Source organism: Borostomias antarcticus (assembly GCF_949987555.1).
Source record: "Borostomias antarcticus genome assembly, chromosome: 1".
In the NCBI taxonomy this organism is placed as follows: Eukaryota; Metazoa; Chordata; class Actinopteri; order Stomiiformes; family Stomiidae; genus Borostomias; species Borostomias antarcticus.
The window spans coordinates 34884580-34904270 of NC_140234.1; the positions used below are offsets into that span (position 1 = coordinate 34884580).

The 19691-nt window shown below is 48.9% G+C and overlaps 1 protein-coding gene across 1 annotated transcript; it reads left to right on the forward strand.

The window, feature by feature from the left end:
- Nucleotides 1–1521: 1521 nt before the first annotated feature.
- Nucleotides 1522–19172, forward strand: LOC311329487 (myelin protein zero-like protein 2; the record flags this gene model as incomplete). The annotated part of the gene is given in 5 exon segments (XM_084461398.1): nucleotides 1522–1578; nucleotides 10681–10842; nucleotides 14047–14257; nucleotides 14597–14771; nucleotides 16440–19172. Coding segments are annotated over 5 exon segments (762 nt in total). The 3' UTR covers nucleotides 16597–19172.
- Between the last annotated feature and the right edge of the window lie 519 nt (nucleotides 19173–19691).

Genomic DNA, 19691 nt, shown 5'->3' on the forward strand with positions numbered 1-19691 from the left:
GGTGGTACTTCTTGAAGAGATGAGTTTTGCGCCTGTGGCGAAAGATGGTGAGGATGAGCGCATGCGCCATTTCATCAGTGAGGAAAGGGCAAATCCTCCTGATGTTGTAGAGTAGGAATCTGCAGGAGCGTGTGACGGATGTGACGTGCGGAGAATGACAGTTGGTCATCTAGAGGCACACCCAGATTCGTTGCAGTCCAAGTCGGTGTCACCACTGTGTCTTCAATGGTGATGGCCAGGTCCTGGTGCGGGCAGCCCTTCCCCGGGAGGAACAGCAGCTCAGTCTTGTCCAGGTTGAGCTTGAGGTGGTGTCGCCATCCACTCTGAGATGTCAGCCAAGCACCCAGCTATGCGTGTCTCCACTTGTCTGTCAGAAGGGGGAAATGACAGGACCAGCTGGGTGTCATCGGCATAGCAGTGATAGGGGAAGCCATGCAGGTGAATGACAGAACCCAGAGTAGAGGGAAAAAAAGGAGAGGACCCAGGACAGACCCTTGTGGAACCCCCCGTAGTCAGACTATGTGGTTTCGACATTGACCCTCTTCATGTCACCTGGTAGGTGCGGTCCGTCAGGTAAGATGCAAACAGGGAGCGTGCAGAGCCAGCGGCGCCTTTCTCCTCGAGGGTGGAGAGGAGGATCTGGTGGTCTACCGTATCAAATGCTGCTGACGGGTCTAGGAGTATCAGGATGGAAGAGAGAGAGAGTTCACTCTTGTGGCATGGAGTGACTCATCACTGCAAGTCTCTTGACCAACCTTGAACCCGGACTGGTGAGGGTCCAGGGTCCTCTAGTGGCTGAAACCAGTATTGATTTTGGCAGCTGTCAGTTGGAATTTTACAAACAATTACTATAAGCTTTCCTTTCAACTGTGCTGTCACTCTATTTACCTAATCTATCTTGAGATTCAGATGATTGAATCGCTTTAACATATCTTTTATTCATGTAATGTGGTGGGCTACAGTAGATCTATGCTGTTGGAGGGACTTATTGTCTGATAATCTCAGCTCACAGTGGTGACAGATTGTGATATTCACCAAGGTCATTCATGTCCCCATAACCCACGGTGGACAGTGACAGAGAAGATAGTAAAAGATCAACGTAGAGAGATAGGTGTACTGATGGGTGACTGACTATAAAGCAATTAACAGATGAGCAGTCATTCTAACCTTGAGTGGGGATGACTGCAGTCAAAATGGAATTTAAAAAGGTTGTGCAGTAGGACAGGTTGGACAAGAAAACGTGTTTCCCGTCAACTGTGACTCGAGAGAATGGGCTGAGGAATGAGGTGAGGGCTGTTACTTCGCCCGGAAGAGGTGGGAGCCTGGGAGGGCGTCGAGATGAATGAGGCCAGTGGCGAGTTGAGACGCGCTCTACTTGGGCTTGTAGCTACGGGAGACTCAACGGTCTGATCCTCAAGTCCGGTCCAGAGAAGTATACCGATTTGTTTTGTGCGTATAGACGTCATTGTGAGTGTCGGTGGGTCTGGACGCTTGGATCAACCCCGGACACCCAGCCGTCCAATGTGCGTAAAGTGGTGCTATTTCCTCGCCGTCCTGTCTGGACTCGCGGCCTCAGGTTAGTGGCTGAGCTCAGGGGTGAAAGTGTGGGAATGTTTTCATCCTGAAATTTGGAGAGTTCGCTCTAAACTGTAAATGTGTTTCTCAAAAGTGATTTAACAGTATAGACAAATATTATCACACTGTTGTGTAAAGTTATTTTACAACATGGCTTTGAATCAAATCGTTTATTAGAAACGTAGCCTATTGTAATTTAGGCGACACCCAAGTTATTTTTTATAGCTTTTCTCAGAATGAGACGTTTTCTCTTTGCCTATAGCCTACTTGAGAGGAGAGCAATAAAGGTTTAGATGCCCCCTGTCCCCTTATCCCCGGTGGACCCTATGCGTACTGTAGCCTACCTTACGTTACGCTTGTGCCCGTCGTGCGTCATGGGAAGGCTTCGTCGTTGGCAGTTTGGAACCTTTCGCACATTCACCGGGACTTTCCGATGTAGCTTAATTGCAATTTTACAGCAAGCCATCCCAATCGCACGATGACTAACAGTGTTGGCATCAAGTTCAGAGTGCATTGTCTCCAGGCGCCACACAATTCCTTTCCTGCTTTTGATGCGTCTCCGTGTTTGCGTGCCATCGCGGTGTTTTTGTGATTTTGTCTTTTTTTCCACCTGCTTCCCTGGGGCGGCTATTCAGGATGTCAGTATAGCGGAATATAACTAAACTTCCTGGCAGACCTTCCTCCAAGATTCCCAGTAGACTATATTAGATAGATTCTCCAGATATTTGACGTTGTATTCACATAGTACCTGAAATTATCATAATTTTGCAAAAAGTGGCTAATGTAAGATTAATCTGTGTTTTAATTTAATGGATTATATTCCCATCCAGGTGGATCATAGACTGTGTATATGGTGACAGGGCTCGCAGCGAGCATCTTTTGTTCGCTCTGACAGTGTGGACTTGCTAGCTGGACTGGAACTCAGTTGGCTAACTCTCTCTGTTGACAGGATGTCTGAGTAGTTGGGATTGTTGGAAGAAAGACAGTGTTGTACAGCACTCTCTTGGCCGAAGTATATACATTAGGAAACACCGTGGTTTGTGGGCTCGATTCCCTCGGGAAATACAGGCCTGTAAAATGTTCACTGAAAGTTTCTTAGGAAAGAGTCCAATAAAAGTAATATAAGACGATTAGACCTTTACCTCAGTTGTCAAATGCTATTGATCTTTCCCTCCACTACCAGTCAGAGGGATCACACACACACACACACACACACACACACACACACACACACACACACACACACACACACACACACACACACACACACACACACACACACAAACACACACACACACACAACTCCCTCTCACCCCTCCCCTCTCAATCTCACTCACATACACATACAAACATACATACATACATACATACATACATACATACATACATACATACATACACACGCACACTGACACACACATACTCACACTCACTCACTCACTCTCCTATGCTGACAGGTACTCAGATCAAAGTGCCCTCCTCTAACCCACCACCATCGCTCAGGGGATCATTGTAAATAATTCATGGGCTGCACAGCGGCTGTTAGATGAATGTTTTGGCAAAGGATGAATCCCCTGTCCTGACTGCTCTCTGGACAGCTCTGCCTCAACACTGTCACTGCCTCAACACTGTCACTGCCTCAACACTGTCACTGTCTCAACACTGTCACTGCCTCAACACTGTCACTGCCTCAACACTGTCACTGTCTCAACACTGTCACTGCCTCAACACTGTCACTGTCTCAACACTGTCACTGCCTCAACACTGTCACTGTCTCAACACTGTCACTGCCTCAACACTGTCACTGACAAGAGTTGAAGAAAAATCTTGTCAACTAGATCAGGAAGAAATATCTCACCATCACTGCCCTGGGCTTTGGAATGTGTCTCAGCACTCCTGACTTCAAGCCTGACCTTGTCTGAACATCTAGACAGTCTTGTGTTCCCATGGTGGGAGTTGGTTCAATGTTGGCTCATTAATACTGGCAAAGAGTAGGAAATGATTAACGACACCAGGGTTTTATTTATTTATTATAATTATTATTATTGTTGTTTATTTTTATTTTTTATTATTTTTTACAGTAAATTCGACATAGTATGTCCCCTGTTTCAAAATGTACATCAATGAGACTAGTAAGCATTTTTCTAAAACACAATCATTTTGCCGTAAACATCAACAGGAAGTCATCACGATGCTTTCCCCTCAGCGTTACATGATTGGCTGCCATTGTTTTTGAACGTGTTCCTGTTGGCGATGCCTGGGCTTCCTCCCTAAGTGTGTCCTCCTGCCCTATCTACCAGCCTGCTCTGAGCAATGCAGCTCACATGAGATACACACACAACCCAGCATGTCCCAGCCTGTACACACCTTCAGGTGTAGTCTTCACTTCACACACACGCACGCACGCACACACACACACGCACACGCGCACGCACACACACACACACACACACACACACACACACACACACACACACACACACACACACACACACACACACACACAGTACACCCAGAGCCTCCAGATCTAAGTATCTGGTTTGCACTGATAGCAGGGCTCCTTCTTAGTCTCAGAGGACCAGCTCTCTGTCATGTACGCTGGGTCCCCATAACAAAGAACAAGTGAGGTTTTGACATGCTGAAGTGACACACCGGGGGGCCGGCCCCCTTTGTGTAGTCAGTGAATGGGGCAGCCTGGGGCCAGTACTGGCACTGACAGAGCTAGTGTTCAGGTTCCACCGCAAACTAACCTCAGACAGATTCCACAAGAAAACCTCTCCTCAGCAGTGTCAACGCTTGGACACTCCACAACGCGGTTTGTTTGATAGGGTTGGTTAACGTTAGGAGTGTGTGTGCAGGACTGCTCCAAAAACAGGAAATGATGTAAGCAATGCCCCCACGTCCAGTTACAGGTGATCGGCAGAGCTATGAATTAAGCACTGTAGAGGCTAATAATGTAATAACTACCGTTAATGTAATAACTGCCAATAATGTAATATTTCTTTCAATTCTTATTTTAATAAAAGTTGATAATGTAATAACCAATAATGTAATACATTTTCGAAACCAATAACGGAATAATCTTTTGAGCCTAATGTAATAACGTATTACATTATTGGCAGGTTATTATATTATAAGCTATAAAGAGATAGTTAGATAAAGACTGTTGAGAGATTGTTGAGGCCAGGGGGAGAGTGTTGAGGCTAGAGGGAGAGTGTTAAGGCTAGAGGGATAGTGTTGAGGCCAGGGAGAGAGTGTTGAGGCCAGGGGGAGAGTGTTGAGGCCAGGGGGAGAGTATTGAGGCCAGGGGGAGAGTATTGAGGCCAGGGGGAGAGTATTGAGGCTAGGGGGAGAGTGTTGAGGCCAGAGGGAGAGTATTGAGGCTAGGGGGAGAGTGTTGAGGCCAGAGGGAGAGTGTTGAGGCCAGGGGGAGAGTATTGAGGCCAGGGGGAGAGTGTTGAGGCCAGAGGGAGAGTGTTGAGGCCAGGGGGAGAGTGTTCAGGCCAGGGGGAGAGTATTGAGGCCAGGTGGAGAGTGTTGAGGCCAGAGGGAGAGTGTTGAGGCCAGGGGGAGAGTATTGAGGCCAGGGGGCGGGAGAGAGGAGGGAGAGGAGGGAGAGGAGGGAGGGGGAGAAGGAAATGTTTGATGGATTAAACTTTCACCATCAACGACCAATACTGCAGGATGAATTACTGCCAGAGAGAGAAAGAGAGAGACTGAGATACTGAGAGAGAGAGAGAGAGAGAGAGAGAGAGAGAGAGAGAGAGAGACTGAGAGAGAGAGAGGGATAGACTGAGAGAGCAAGAGAGACAAGGAGAGACAGAGAGAGAGAAAGAAAGCAAGAAAGTAAGTAAAGGAGAAATGGAAGAGAAAGTAAGTGAGAGGTTGAGACGAAGAGAAAAAGAGTGAGACTGTGTGAGGAGAGAGAGAGAGAGAGAGAGAGAGAGAGAAGGAGCGAGGAGGGAGGGATCATGAACACTGTGTACTGTTTGTATCGGTGTCTGACTAGCAGTGTCCCTCCACCGCCTCTCAGTCTGCTGGGCCTCCTTTATACCCCCACCCCTCCTCCCCTGTGAACGTAAATTGTTACCTGAGCCCAGCCCCTCTCTCTCTCCCTCCCTCTCCCTCCCTCCCTCCCTCCCTCCATGAAAGAGTTGTAAACCAAGCCTGCGCTTGTCAAATCTCTTCCCAGTAAATCAGAAGAGAGGCTCTTTTGTGATTTTCTGCCGCTTTGTTGGCAGCGCTTCCTGGAGCCTGGGAGCTGGGAGGTGAGTGTGCTTTCTCCCAGCCCTGCTACTGGGAACCTGGTCTGAGGAAGGGAGACACACGCACGGTCCAGACCGCAATCTAATGGACACCATTTCCTGATCCCGAACGGGAGGGCTGTGGCGTTGAGTGATTGATTCGTCGTTTGCATTGTTCCCCTTCGTCAAAGCCGGACGACTCTGCCGTACAATTATCTGTGGTATCCACCGGACTATTATGGGTTGGTGAAGTGTGGTCATTTTGGGGGGGGGAAATTAAAGCAGTCGTTACCGTACTTAACCACACAGGAGGCCCCCTGTACGCTCCCAGCACTGATAGATGCCTATGGCTTGATGCCAACGCCTGTATACGTGCACCTTTCACCTCAACAATGGATCCAGCTGTAATTTCCTGTGCATCTGTTCCAGATAAGATACAGCACTGCCTACCACATGTGGAAAAGACAACAGTAGGGAGGTTACAAGTTCAAGTAGCAACTAATGAGTTTGACATAACGTGTACGCTGCTGTACATGTTAACTAAGGAGGGAAATGCATTCCGCTCAGAGTTTATGGGGTGTTAGAATGTACAGATAAGACTCGCGCATGTCCGGCTACATCAACGGATTCCCACAGATTAGCCAAAGTACAGTACACCCTATGGGGAGTATTAAAGTTCATATCAATCTATCTAGATGTCTACTCTTAGATAGGGGTAGATTCCTGGGTAGAGGGTGCAGTCAGGCTCTTCCCTGTCTTAGTGGGCTCTGTATAGCAGGAGGGTAATAAGACATGGAAGTCTCTAGACGCTAGGTGTGGTAGCCTACCTAGAGGAAGGATGTCAACAAGCTAATGAAACAGACAAACAGGCAGGCAGATAGACAGGCAGATAAATAGATAGATAGACAGACAGACAGACATATAGACAGGCAGATCGACAGACAGACAGGCAGACAGACAGACAGGCAGGCAGGCAGGCAGGCAGGCAGGCAGGCAGGCAGACAGACAGAGAGAGATAGACATATAGATAGACAGGCAGATAGATAGACAGGCAGGCAGATTGATCGATAGATAGACAGACAGACAGGCAGATAGACAGACAGACAAGCAGGCAGATGGGACAGACAAGACACAAGTCTTGTCTTTCCTACAGTAAGTTCCCCTACACTGGAGATATCAGCAGAGTTTATCCTCATCTGTCTCTCTCTCTCTACTCTCTCTCTCTCCCTCTCTCCCTTGCGTCTCAGTCTGTGCTCTCTCTGCCCAGCTGTCCTGTGACTGAATGAACACACCTTAGAAACACCAAGCTCCAGCAATTCATTAGATTTCAGGCGTCATTCATTATTAATTAGCAATTGCTAATTAAGCAGGTAGTAGTGTTTCTGTACCATGCATGAAGGCCCTTGCCTAGAGCCCAGATTTTTACAGACATTTTGTACACACCATAGTTCTTATCTCTGTCAATATCCCTCCCGCATGCAGACGGAGATGCCCTAATTAGCCATAATTGCTAATCATTAGCACCGAGGAGGGCATCATGTTCAAGTGATAATAACAGAACTGTTAGGGTTTGAGGCTGGTGGAGGTAGGACCCAAAAGCAGACGGCAGGCAAGCAGCTCAGGTTCAAAATATAAGTTTTAATATCCAAAAATAATACCGGGAGGAAACACGCACTAACATTGACAATGAACCGACAGAGAACAACGGAAACAGGAGGGCATATATACACTGGGAGAACAATCAAGGAACAATGTACAGGTGTGCAACAAGACATAACGAGACACAGGTGCAGACAATCACCCAGACAAGGACTTGGAGGGATTCCAACAAGACACCAACACAAGGACACAGGAACAAGGACACAATGGAAGGGAACGGGGAACGAGGCTGGGACAGGGAAGGGACCGGGCAGAAGCAGAGGGGGGAACTAAAGGGCCAGGAGAGGAGGGACTAGAGTGACGTGAGACTAGTGAGGGGACAGGTGTCTAGAGCTGGGGCTGGGAGGACACAAACCAACATAGAAGACAAGACAACGAACACAAGACCAAACACACAAGGAGGTAGAACAAAACCAAGTGACAAAGTGTACAATAGTCTCTGGGGGCAGTGCAGGGGCAGTCACCGGGAGAGGTGCTCAGGGTCCAGGAAGGTCCAGGGGGCACAGGAGCTCAGGGCCAGGATCAGGGGGTGAGCAGGGCGAACCAGGGGCCCGGGCAGGGGCGAGGGTCCGGACCAGGAGCGAGCAGAGTGGACCAGGGGTCCGGGGCGGACCAGGGGTCCGGGGCAAATCGGGGGTCCAGGGCAGGAACGCGGGTCCGGACCAGGAGCGAGCAGAGTGGACCAGGGGTCCGGGGCGAACCAGGGGTCCGGGGCAAATCGGGGGTCCAGGGCAGGAACGCGGGTCCAGACCGGGAGCAGGGGCCGAGCCGGGGCGGACCCGGCCCAAATCACAACAAGAACTGTATTTAGAAATGTATAATTCCTGTTTTGCAGAGAAAGGTCGACCGTTAGCGGGAACATATTTTACCATATTTTTAAAATCTGTCTCCTGGATGTGCCTCGTTGAGTATGCTTCTAAATGACTGCATGCTGTCAATGCTGAGTGGATTACCCTGTTGCGCAACTGTCAGTGAAGTCATTACAGCGGCTTCACACTGTAACATTGAAAAACAGTTCAGCTCCCACTGTACCCCCCTAGAGGAGAGAAGAAAGATGGATGTATTAGGGAAGGCTGTGCGTTTGTGGATTAGACACACACACACACACACACACACACACACACACACACACACACAGAGCAGGTCTGTCAGGGAGGATGGTGGAACAGGGGGCTGTTACAGCTCAGCCAGCCCTGATCCTATCACTCTGTGATGGATTTCCTAACTACTGGACTGGGATTCTCTCTTTCCTCCACTCATTAACTTACACAGACCACATGAGGCTTCCTCTGAAATCAGAGAGAGAGAGAGAGAGAGAGAGAGAGAGAGAGGAGAAGAATAGTGAGAGAGAGAACAAAGAGAGAGAAGGAGAGAGAGAGAGAGAGGGAGAAACGAGGGCTAATTTAAAACACATTAGGTTTAAGAGGTCTGAAGGGTCAGTGATGAGAGACGTCCACCTCTGTGTGGTGTTTGTCTGGACGTCTGGCCCAGGGTGGGCGGGGCAGTGGCCTGGGAGGGCGGGGCCCTCAGGAAGCCCTCCACAAGCCGATAAGGTTCCTGGGGAGCCCTGTTTCACCAGCTCCCTGAGTTGATTATATCACAGACATACACAAACACATGCACACACACACACACACACACACACACACACACACACACACACACACACACACACACACACACACACACACACACACACTGTGCGGTATGCTACTGTTGGTCATGAGGCTACAGGGGAACACATTAGCACATCCGGGCGCATACGGCGCCAAACGTGGGCGTAGCTTATACGCCGAGATGGCGGCACGCTGGCACGACACGCACACGCCGGGTTTTTGACAAAGATTATAACCCCTCCCACCCTGGTCTAAATCTCACCGAATCACTCCCCTCCCCCGGCAAGAGACTACGGTCCATCAGGTCCACGACCTCGCGCCGCAAATATAGCTTCTTCCCCGCGGCCATCGGCCTCATCAACAAGGCTTGTGTCCCCCCGACCACACCGACCCTGTGCCCTTTGCACCACTTGCACACGACCGCTGATTGTACTACTGTACATATCACAATGGCACACACATTGTATATATAAAACATTGCACGTACATCACACTACACTGCACACACACTGTATAAACGCTCACCACATTTCATTCTGTATATATTGTGCATTTTGGACTGTGCATTTCTTTGTATTTGGTTATATTGTATTTTGCGTTTGCACTGTCCTGTCCTGCACCCTGTTTAATGTCCTTTCCATCAGGGTCTACCTGATTACCCCAGACAAAGTCCTAGTACTGTATTTGTAAACCATATACAGTACATGGCTAATAAAACAATATTGAATCTTGAATCTGGGAATCACGTCAGTGCTCAGAGATAAAAACACAGAGTCATCTCTGAATGAGCATCAGCTGAGATTGACTTAGATACAGGCTCTTTAAAACAAAACACAGCCCTGATGTAATGTTGTTCTGCTGTGAGAAAGGAAGTCTGGAGAGCGATTAAGAATGTCACTTCCTTTATCTGTGTCTGTGTGTGTGTGTGTGTGTGTGTGTGTGTGTGTGTGTGTGTGTGTGGCCTACACAGTTCAGCGTTCAGCTCGGGGAAGGGGGGCTCTGTCCCTTATCAAATGTCTTCAGGCTTCAGAAGTTGGGTTCTAGCGGGTCGACCCCCCGCGTGTCTGTCTGTCTGTCATGTAGCCTACGGCTGCAGCTGTCTGTCCTAAACCTCTCTGGAGTGACTCTGAGAGGATCCGCATCGTCGGTAAAGACACGCCCCCACGCTGCTTCTCCTCTCAGGATGAATACTCCATCCAGTCTGAGAATGTTCCGGAGGGTGATACCTGGAGAGCGTGCGTGCGTGCGTGTGTGTGTGTCTCGCTAACGAGGCCGCCCTATTTATTTCTGGACGTGTTCCTGGTCTGTGCTCGCTCCCGCGTGCGGGCTGGAGGTCAGCGGCTGGAGGACCGGCACGTCTGTGAACGACGGCGTGTTTAGGAATGGTGCCGGTGCTTTTCTCGGAATGCTTCTGTGCGGGCGCGGAGGTCATAGGTCACATTATATATACAGTATCGGCTACTGTTTATGATTGCACTCCTCTGTATGTTTTAGTAATGTGTGTCTATGTGTGTGTGTTACATAACCATGTGCGTGTGTGTGTGTGTGTGTGTATGTGTGTGTGTGTGTGTGTGTGTGCAGGCAGGTGTGTCAGCGGGATGAGGGTGTACACCTCGGGCGAGGTGGAGGCGGTGAACGGGACAGATGTGCGTCTGAAGTGCACCTTCGACAGCAGCGTGGCCATCAACCCCAGCAGCCTGACCGTGTCCTGGGCCTTCCGGCCGCTAGCGCCTGGCCGCGAGGAGTCGGTGAGACCCTGACTCAACACATTCTGTGTGTGTGTGTGTGTGTGTGTGTGTGTGTGTGTGTATGTGTGTAAAGTGCATGGCCGTCGCTATGGGCCATGCACTATGAATACATTTTTGTATTCATTATAATATTTTTTCTGTTAGGTTAAAAATACTAACTTTCTATTCCTTATAAATGAAAACGTTAAAATAATTGTGTTTTTGTTTGACAGAGTTACTTATACGTACCTACTCCTCTTCACCCCCTATGGGACATAGACTACAGGCTTTAATGTGCTCTATTCATTACATTATGTTATGTGAGCAACAGCCTATCTCTGGCCGGACTCTGGAGACGGCCACCATACTGAAAAAGGAAGTTACGGCAATGTAGCGGTTACCGCATATGCGATTTGAGTTGTGAGTCGAGCTGAGCTGTGCCCTCCAGGGCCATGTCAACTGTCATCACAACCTATTTTCAATAGGTTTGACTTTAGCCCCCACCTGTTAGGACAGCCCCCCCCAAGTGTTCCAGCACCCGTTCAACCTCTCCTTGAGGCTGAAGAAGGTGCCTCAGCTGTGGAAGACCTCCTGCATCGTGCTAGTGTCCCCCCACTGGCGCCCATAGGTTGAAAAATAATTAATTATTTTATTAATGACAACATTTTTATAATTAATACAAAAATTAATCTGAGGTGCCCAAAAAGGATCTTCCAGTGTCCTCAATGACTACAGGCCAGTGGCACTGACGACACATGTGACTGGTTCTGCAGCGCCTTAGGCTCCTAGTGAGTGACCCCCTGGACCCCCTACACTTCGTGTACCAGGTGTGGATGATGCTATCATCTACTTGCTCCACAGAGCTTACTCACTCCTGGAGAGGCCAGGAAAAACAGTAAGAGTCATGTTCTTTGACCTTTCCAGTACATTTAACACCATCTCGCCCATCCGGCTTGCAGATAAGCTCCCAGGCCACCATGACCACGACCTGTTGGCCCGGATCATGGACTACCTCACTGTCAGACCACAGTGTGTCTGGCTGCAGGGCTGCCTGTCTGATGCGGCGACACGCAACATTGGCGCCCCCCAAGGAACTGCACTGTCACCTTTCCTATTCACCCTCTACACCTCTGACTTCAGCAACAACTCTGGAACGTGTCACCTCCAGAAGTTCTCAGATGACTCTTCTATCATGGGCTGCATCAGTGAGGAGGAGGGAGGAGGAGGAGGAGGAGGAGGAGGAGGAGGAGGAGTAGGGATGTGGTCAGGAGATTCATCAGATGGTCTGAGGAGAACCAGCTCCAACTCAACATCAGCAAGACCAAGGATCTGGTGGTGGACCTCAGAAGGAACAAGAGGCCCTAACCTGAGGAGGAAATTGAGATCGTGGACTCATACAAGTTCTTGGGAGTGCATCTGAGCAATAAACTGGGCAGACAACACTGAGGCCCTCTATAGGAAAGGACAGAGCAGACTGCTAACAGGCTGCAGCAGACATTCTTTCAGTCTGTGGTATCCAGCAGGCTGTTCTTTGCTGTGGCCTGCTGGGGAGACAGCATCAGGACAGCGGACACCAACAAGCTCAACAAGTTGGTGAGGAGGGCCAGCTCTGTTATGGAACAACAACTGGACAGTCTGGAGGTAGTGGTGGAGAGGAGGATGAGGACCAAACTGAAATCCATCCTGGACAACCGCTCCATGATGAGCTGTGGCTGATGGGGAGCATTTTTAGCCACAGGCTCATCCCACCCAAGTGTAACGTAGCGTTCCTTTGTGCCAGCGGCCATCTTCATAACAGCAACACCTGAGCCCCCCCCACCACTTGTCACTTTACTTGTCACCTTACACTGGCCAGGCTTTTTATTGATGCTAGTTCTGGTACTCGTTGGAGCACTATGCACACCATTTAAATTCTGTACATTTGCTATCACTCCAGCTTAGCCCATCCAGTCAACTTATCTGCTAGTTCTGATACCCGTTGGAGCATAGTGGACATGTTGTGTTTGGCATGCCCTGTCTGAATGATAGCTTGGTTTGGCTATTGTTTGCAAGCTAGCTAGCTACTACTATTGGGTGGACAATAGAACACACTAATGTTGAGCAAAGCTGAGCAACGGCAAAATAATTGTAGAGTAGGCTGGCGTGAGGTAATAGTTCAGTGTTTGTATCAGAGCAGGGCAAAGCTGCAGCTCCTTGCAGCTACTGAACAGTAGGCGGGGTTCTATTCAGAGCAGTATTTCTATTGGCTGGCAGCTCAGATCAGTATTTTATGTTAAAATTAGCCCAAACTGAAAAATCCGGCCCTGTCACGGTCGATCTGGGACCCCTGGCAGATACCTGTGCCAAATATGAATGCTGTCAGGCCGACGGTGTCCGAGGACAGTCTGCATAGAGGGATGAACAGATGGACAGACCAGAGAACAGGCCAACAGGCCGAGAGTAGCTCATTTATGTGTTAGATTTATAGGTTTTTATAGCAGTTATTTATTTATAGTTCTTATCTTTACAGTGATGCTCTAATGGTCATATTATTGTGTTATATGACCCATTGATTCTTGATTTTATTATGTACATCCTCTGATCTTTCTGCTGCTGTAATGCCCACATTTCCCCTCCTTGGATCATTAAAGTTAAATCTCTTTTTATTCAGCTTGCCTTTGAAAAGTATCTTACTCACAAGTTCAATAATGAATGGAAGGACATTTTAATGAGAAGATTCAACTCAGAACTGCAGCCTTCAACTTTACTGCGTCAGAGGGAGAATGAGAGCTCAGTATAGTTAGAACGCGTCAGTGACCCCTCAAGGAGTCATATGCCCCTCTTAAAACTGAGGATCTAGTGTGTGTGTGTGTGCGTTTGTGTGTGTGTGTGTTAATGTCAATGTAATTTTATTTCTATAGCACCATTCATACAAATCAATGTAGCACATAGTGTGTGTGTGTGTGTGTGTGGAGTGTCTGCGTGCTTGTGTGTGTGTGTGTGTGCTTGTGTGTGTGTGTGTGAGAGAGAGAGAGAGAGAGAGAGAGAGAACGAAAGAAAGAAAGAAAGAGATAAGAGTCCTGCCCATTTTAAGACGCTCCTCTGAGTCAGAATCTTGCGGAGGCGGTTCAACTGGTTTCAACTTCCTGCTGTACATGACGCCTGGTCCTGAGAGCTTCCCAGGGGAACTCACTTGCTCGCTTCTTGCGGTTCAGCCAATCACGCTCCTCCTCTCCTCCCACACAGGTGTTCTACTACCATATGAAGCCCTACCCGCCTATGGAGGGGCGCTTCCGGAAGAAGGTGGTGTGGGCGGGCGACATCATGGGGCGCGACGCCTCCATCGTGGTGCGAGAGGTCAAGTTCATCTACAACGGGACCTTCAGCTGTCAGGTCAAGAACCCGCCGGATGTCCATGGCAGCACGGGGGAGGTCCGGCTTCGTGTTGTCACCACAGGTAGGCCACCCCCCCACTCCCAAATTGGACCTTGGGAGCTTTGGGTGTAATGTTCCTTTAGTGGGAGAACATTAAAGCGGGCTTCTTCGGCGTTCTCTATATGTGATATACTGTAAACAGGAAGAGGTGTGTTATTCATTTGACTGCATTTCTATTGTTTGTATGTGTGTGTGTGTGTGTGTGGAGTGTCTTTGTGCTTCTGTGTGTGTGTGTGTGTGTGTATGTGTGGAGTGTCTTTGTGCTTCTGTGTGTGTGTGTGTGTGTGTGTGTGTGTGTGTGTGTGTGTGTGGAGTGTCTTTGTGCTTCTGTGTGTGTGTGTGTGTGTGTGTGCGTGTGCAGCCTCCTTCTCTGAGATCCTCAAGCTGGTCCTAATCATCGGGGGAGCCATCATGGCCGTGGTGGCCCTCCTGGTTGCCGTGGTGTCGGTCCGACGCTGCTGGAGAGAGAGGCATGAGGGCGACGGCGGCGTAGAGGAGGGGGCGCCGCGCAAGGAGAGGAAAGACCCCACTGTGTGGTAAGAGCAGAGAGACCCCAGGAGAGGGAGGACAGCAGAAAGACCCCCCCCCCGTCTCTCTGTCTCCCCCTTCTGGTGGGAGGGGGGGGGTCTGGGACTCTTTCTGTGGACACACCTCCTCAGCCTCGCACCTGACCTCTGACCTGGACGCAAGGTCGGGCAGCTGTTTCTACAGAGCAGAGCTTCACGCCGTATCAGAGTGCCTTAGGAACACTGTAGATAGATAGCAAACCTGTTGGAGTCAGGTATTTTATACTACCAAGCACCTTTATTCAGAACAAGAGAAGCACAGCTTTATTCTGTTCGTCTTTTCCCTATATATATATATATATAACCAAAAAGGGCTACTGAACACACGTCCTGTTTTAGTCCAGAGGTCTGGATGACGTAGAGAAGGATCTATTTCCTGTGTGGTCTACTAACCGATTTCAAACTCTAACACTGAGCCTTCAATCTCACAGAAGCACTTAGCCAACCTGATGCCCATGGTTTTGACGGTACCAGCAGCCTCTGTCATCTGCCTGAGGTTCAGCTCAGCCACTGGCAGATGGTTTTACACATCTCTGTACCATTTCAGCCAATCACAGACATTATTATTGTATTGTACTGTACAGTATTATGACGTTGATTCTGTATTCCGGAACAAATTTTGTGGTGTTTTGTTTTTTTGCTTTCACCAGTGATGAATTTCACTTTTGCTGAAACATTTCAAACTGCTGTCGATACTCAAAGCAGGAAAGAGGGCACATGTTTACAACAGACACTTTTCACACATCATATTCCTAATTAAACAAAAATATCTTCATTTAAAGAATTGGCCAACTAAACCCACAGTATACCTCTCCTCTGGGGATTTTAAGCACTTGTTTGTGTCTGTTTAAAACGGTGCTCTTCCTGTCAGAATATCATTTCCTGTCTTCCCTGGTGGCTGAGGGCAGTCTGGACTACTACTTTTCACTCTGTCTGGGTTTTCAGATCTCCCTGTGTTGGGTGTTCTTGCTCCTGGTCTAGCCATAAATGATGTCATGTTGGTTAAACAGACACTCTCAGAGACACTCTTCAAACCAAAGCTCATGTATACAATTTGGAGATGAAAGGATATTATTCTTTTCCTACCCAAGCCCAATTGTGGTTTATCACAGATCAAACTTTTTGGCCCAAGATGACTTCCCTGGAAGAGCTAGCTTCCTCTAATCTACGGCGATGTCATGTTCACTTTGTGCAGCTCTAACCCATATCTCCACAGCTGTGTGTGTCTTTGTGTGTCTGTGTGTGTTTTTGTGAGTCCGCGTGTGTTTGTGTCTTTGTCTGTCTGTGTGTGTCTTTGTTTGTCTGTGTGTCTTTGTGTGTCTGTGCGTGTCTTTATGTGTATCTTTCTGTGTGTGTGTGTCTTTGTCTGTGTGTGTGTGTGTGTCACTGTATGTGTCTTTGTGTGCGTCTTTGTGTCTGTCTGTGTCTTTGTGTGCGTTTTTGTGCGTCTGTGTATTTCTTTGTGTGTCTGTGTGCTTGTCCGTTGATTTTCTTTGCTTGTGCCTGACTGTGTGATTGCTACAGGCATGTCCCATGACCCTATGTGTGTGCATGTGTACACGACCCTGACCTTGTGCCTGTGTGTGTGTGCGTGTGTGTACAACCCTGTCCCTGTGTGTGTGTGTGTGTGTGTCTTAGCCACCCTGCATTGGCTGCTCACCTATATAAGTCGGAGGAGGAGTTTGAGATTGACAGCTCGGACGGTATGATCTCAGAGCCCAGCACTAAGGACCCCAGCTCCTCCGAGGACGAAGACCAGAGCGACGATGATGGGGGAGGAGGCGACAGCGACTGAGGGGGGACAGGAAGATCTCTGACAGCGGAGCTGAGGTGGCCCTGCAGCAGGAGAAGAACCACAGGGGAGAATGTCGTCCAAACGCCGCCCTGCGCCTTAGAACCTCGTGTTTTCAGGAAGATTCTGGAACAAGGATGAAGGATAGGATCGAAGAGTCGTATTCCACGTTTCTAGAGGAAGAAAGAGCTAGAGGAATCACATGAAGATGAGATGAAGGTTCTGTGACAGGAGGGGAAGCGTCGGTCCGCAGAGACGTTTTCCTCCGGGCCCTGGAGGCCTGCTGCCCGGTGCAGAGCGCAGTGTGTGAGGGACAGAGCTACGGCATGGACATGGCTTCTCCACCCCAAAGGAGCTCAATGTATTCCTGTATGGACAGGATGAAGACAGAATCGACCCCGGTCTAAACCGGGTATTGATCCACAAAGGAAAATCAGGGCAACGCTTGAACAAGAAAAGCACGTTTGTCCATCATTCTGTCTTACAAATAAATGTATCCGTTAATCAAATAGCATTTGAAATCTGCGCAAATACTTGAAGCGTTTGCTGACATCGGTTCCATTACAATAGGTGAGATCAATCAAGCAGAGAAAAGTATTTTGAAATGGTTTAAAGTAGTTTTTTGTCCCGGGCTTGGTCCAGACATGCTCTACTTATTATATCCAGTGAGTGTCGTGTGTGTGAGCTGTCCTCATCACTAGGGTATCACCTTGGGTATCACCAGGGCAGTTGTGTCTGTCCTCAGCCCCACGGCCTTGTGGGAGTGGAGCAGAACACACGCACACAGATCTGAAAACCCTTCCTGTAAATACGCCGTCAATGCATCCTACTGTTAACGCACTAACATTTTAACCCGTGTTTTTCTTTTCACCTTAGAACTGTCTATTTTGTAAAACCGAAATGTGCTTTTTGAAAGATTTTTTTCAATAGATATGTAAGAAGTATGTTTTATCCAACCGTTTCAAAGATGAAAGTCATTGTAGGAGTTTGTTTTATTGAGGTTTTGTATTAAAATCCACTTTACTGAAATATGCAGTTGGATCTCTTCAGATTTGTTTGAATCTCTGCCACCTCACTTCACCTGCCAGACACAAAGGCCATAACTGCACGATAGACACATGGAACCTGATACACCCTCCGTTCTATGCTATTGATTACCCACTATCTCCCATCCATTATGCATCATCATTTATTATGATCGCTTGTGTCTACAGTAGCTGGTTGTTTGCAGTTTGTGTGTTTGCCCATAGCTGTCAATTGCAAGGTCACAGCGTTCTGTTCGAGTTGCTGCTGCAACAACACCTTATGCATACCGCGGTGTCTGTGTGTGCGTGCTTGTGTGTTAGATGAGAGAGGGCTGTGAGGGCGCATGCCTTAGTTTGTGTGTGTGTGTGCGTGTGTGCGCGTGTGTGTGTTTAGGTATGCATGAGTATGTACATGTGCCTGCATGCCTGAGTGTGTGTATTGATCAAAGTCTATCCCTCAGATGCAGGTCTGGTTACTGACTAGCAGCAGAGGAAGGTGGGGGGGTGGGGGCGGGGGCGTAGACAGGGAGGGAGGGGGGAGGAGGGACATGTCATGGACAGGCCTGAAGAATTATAGTCTCTCTTTAAACGAAGTGGGGTTAGAGCTGGCTAGAGAGAGAGAGAGAGAGAGAGAGAGAGATAGAGAGAGAAAGAGAGAGCGAGGGAGAGAGAGAGAGAGAGAGAAAGAGAGAGCGAGGGAGGGAGAGGGAGAGAGAGAGGGAGAGAGAGAGGGTGAGTGGGTATGATTTCGGCACGGGAGAGTTGAGTGGTCCTGGGTGAATGATTATCGTCCATCGGCGAGAATAGAAGCACAGATGACCGGGAGTCCAGCCCTGGCGCAGCCTCTGTTGACTGCAGAATTGACTACAGCTCCGGGCGATCGTCCACTCACAGCCACTGATGAGCTTGATCCCATGACCCTTAATCCTTGATAGGTGGACCATGAACTGATTGAACCACTTGAATATTACCCTGAACCTTGTGTTGGAGGAAAGCATAATATAAATACTATTGTTCTGGAATGAATGGATGTGTTATGTTTATGTTCCATCCACAGCTGTGTAGTGAGTCATTCAGGGGCGCTTGCAAAACTGTGAAGTCAGAGAAAAGAATGTTGGTACACCCTTGCTTTAGACAGGCAGGCAGACTGACGCGCGCGCGCGCGCACACACACACACACACACACACACACACACACACACACACACACACACACACACACACACAAACACAACAATGGGTTGTGCCAGATACTGTGGTGAGGCAGATGCTGTATTTTATAATACCCAACCCACACACACACACACACACACACGTGTAATGTGAGAACGCAACGGCAGCTACGGAAAGAGCCACAGATACATATATCAGATCCAAGCAAACAATGGTGTCGTCAGAGAGACCAGAATCCCAGCTGTGTGGTCCACATGAGCTCCACGGCCGAAGTACGCCGGAGGCTCCGGACGCCGCCCCCCGTCTGAAGCACCTGGATCAGCCGTCCTGGCGCCGGCGTCGGAGGACGAGCCGCTGGTTGAGCGACGGCTCCGTGCGGACTCAGGCCGGGCGGGAAGCTGAGCCTGAAACACACACTACTGTGGCTTCACAGACTCCCATCTGTGTGGACACACAATACAACAAGCACACACGCACACACACGCACACACACAAAGCAGCGCTGTCTTTGGGAATACTCAGCGCCCAAGTAAGATGGATCCTGGGTCCAGCCCCAGGTCCAGCCCCAGGTCCAGCCCCAAACCTAGCCTCCTCCTGCGTCCGTCCCTGGAAGCTGAGGCCCTTGAAAGTAGCCTAAATCAGATTATGTAACATAATTCTCTTGTTGGAGTCCGAAACGCCCCAGTGGTCAGATAGTGGTTTACTAACAGAACTGATGGGATCCCAATTAAATAAAAGCATAAAGAACTTCAAAGTACTCTCTCCTTGCCCCCCCCCTTCTCTGTCTGGCTCTCTATCCTACATTTGGACTGGGACCAGTCATGAGTAAATGGCGGTAGAGCTAGACAAACAAATATCTTCTCTCCATTAACGATAATTGCGAGGCTAAAGGCATGTGTT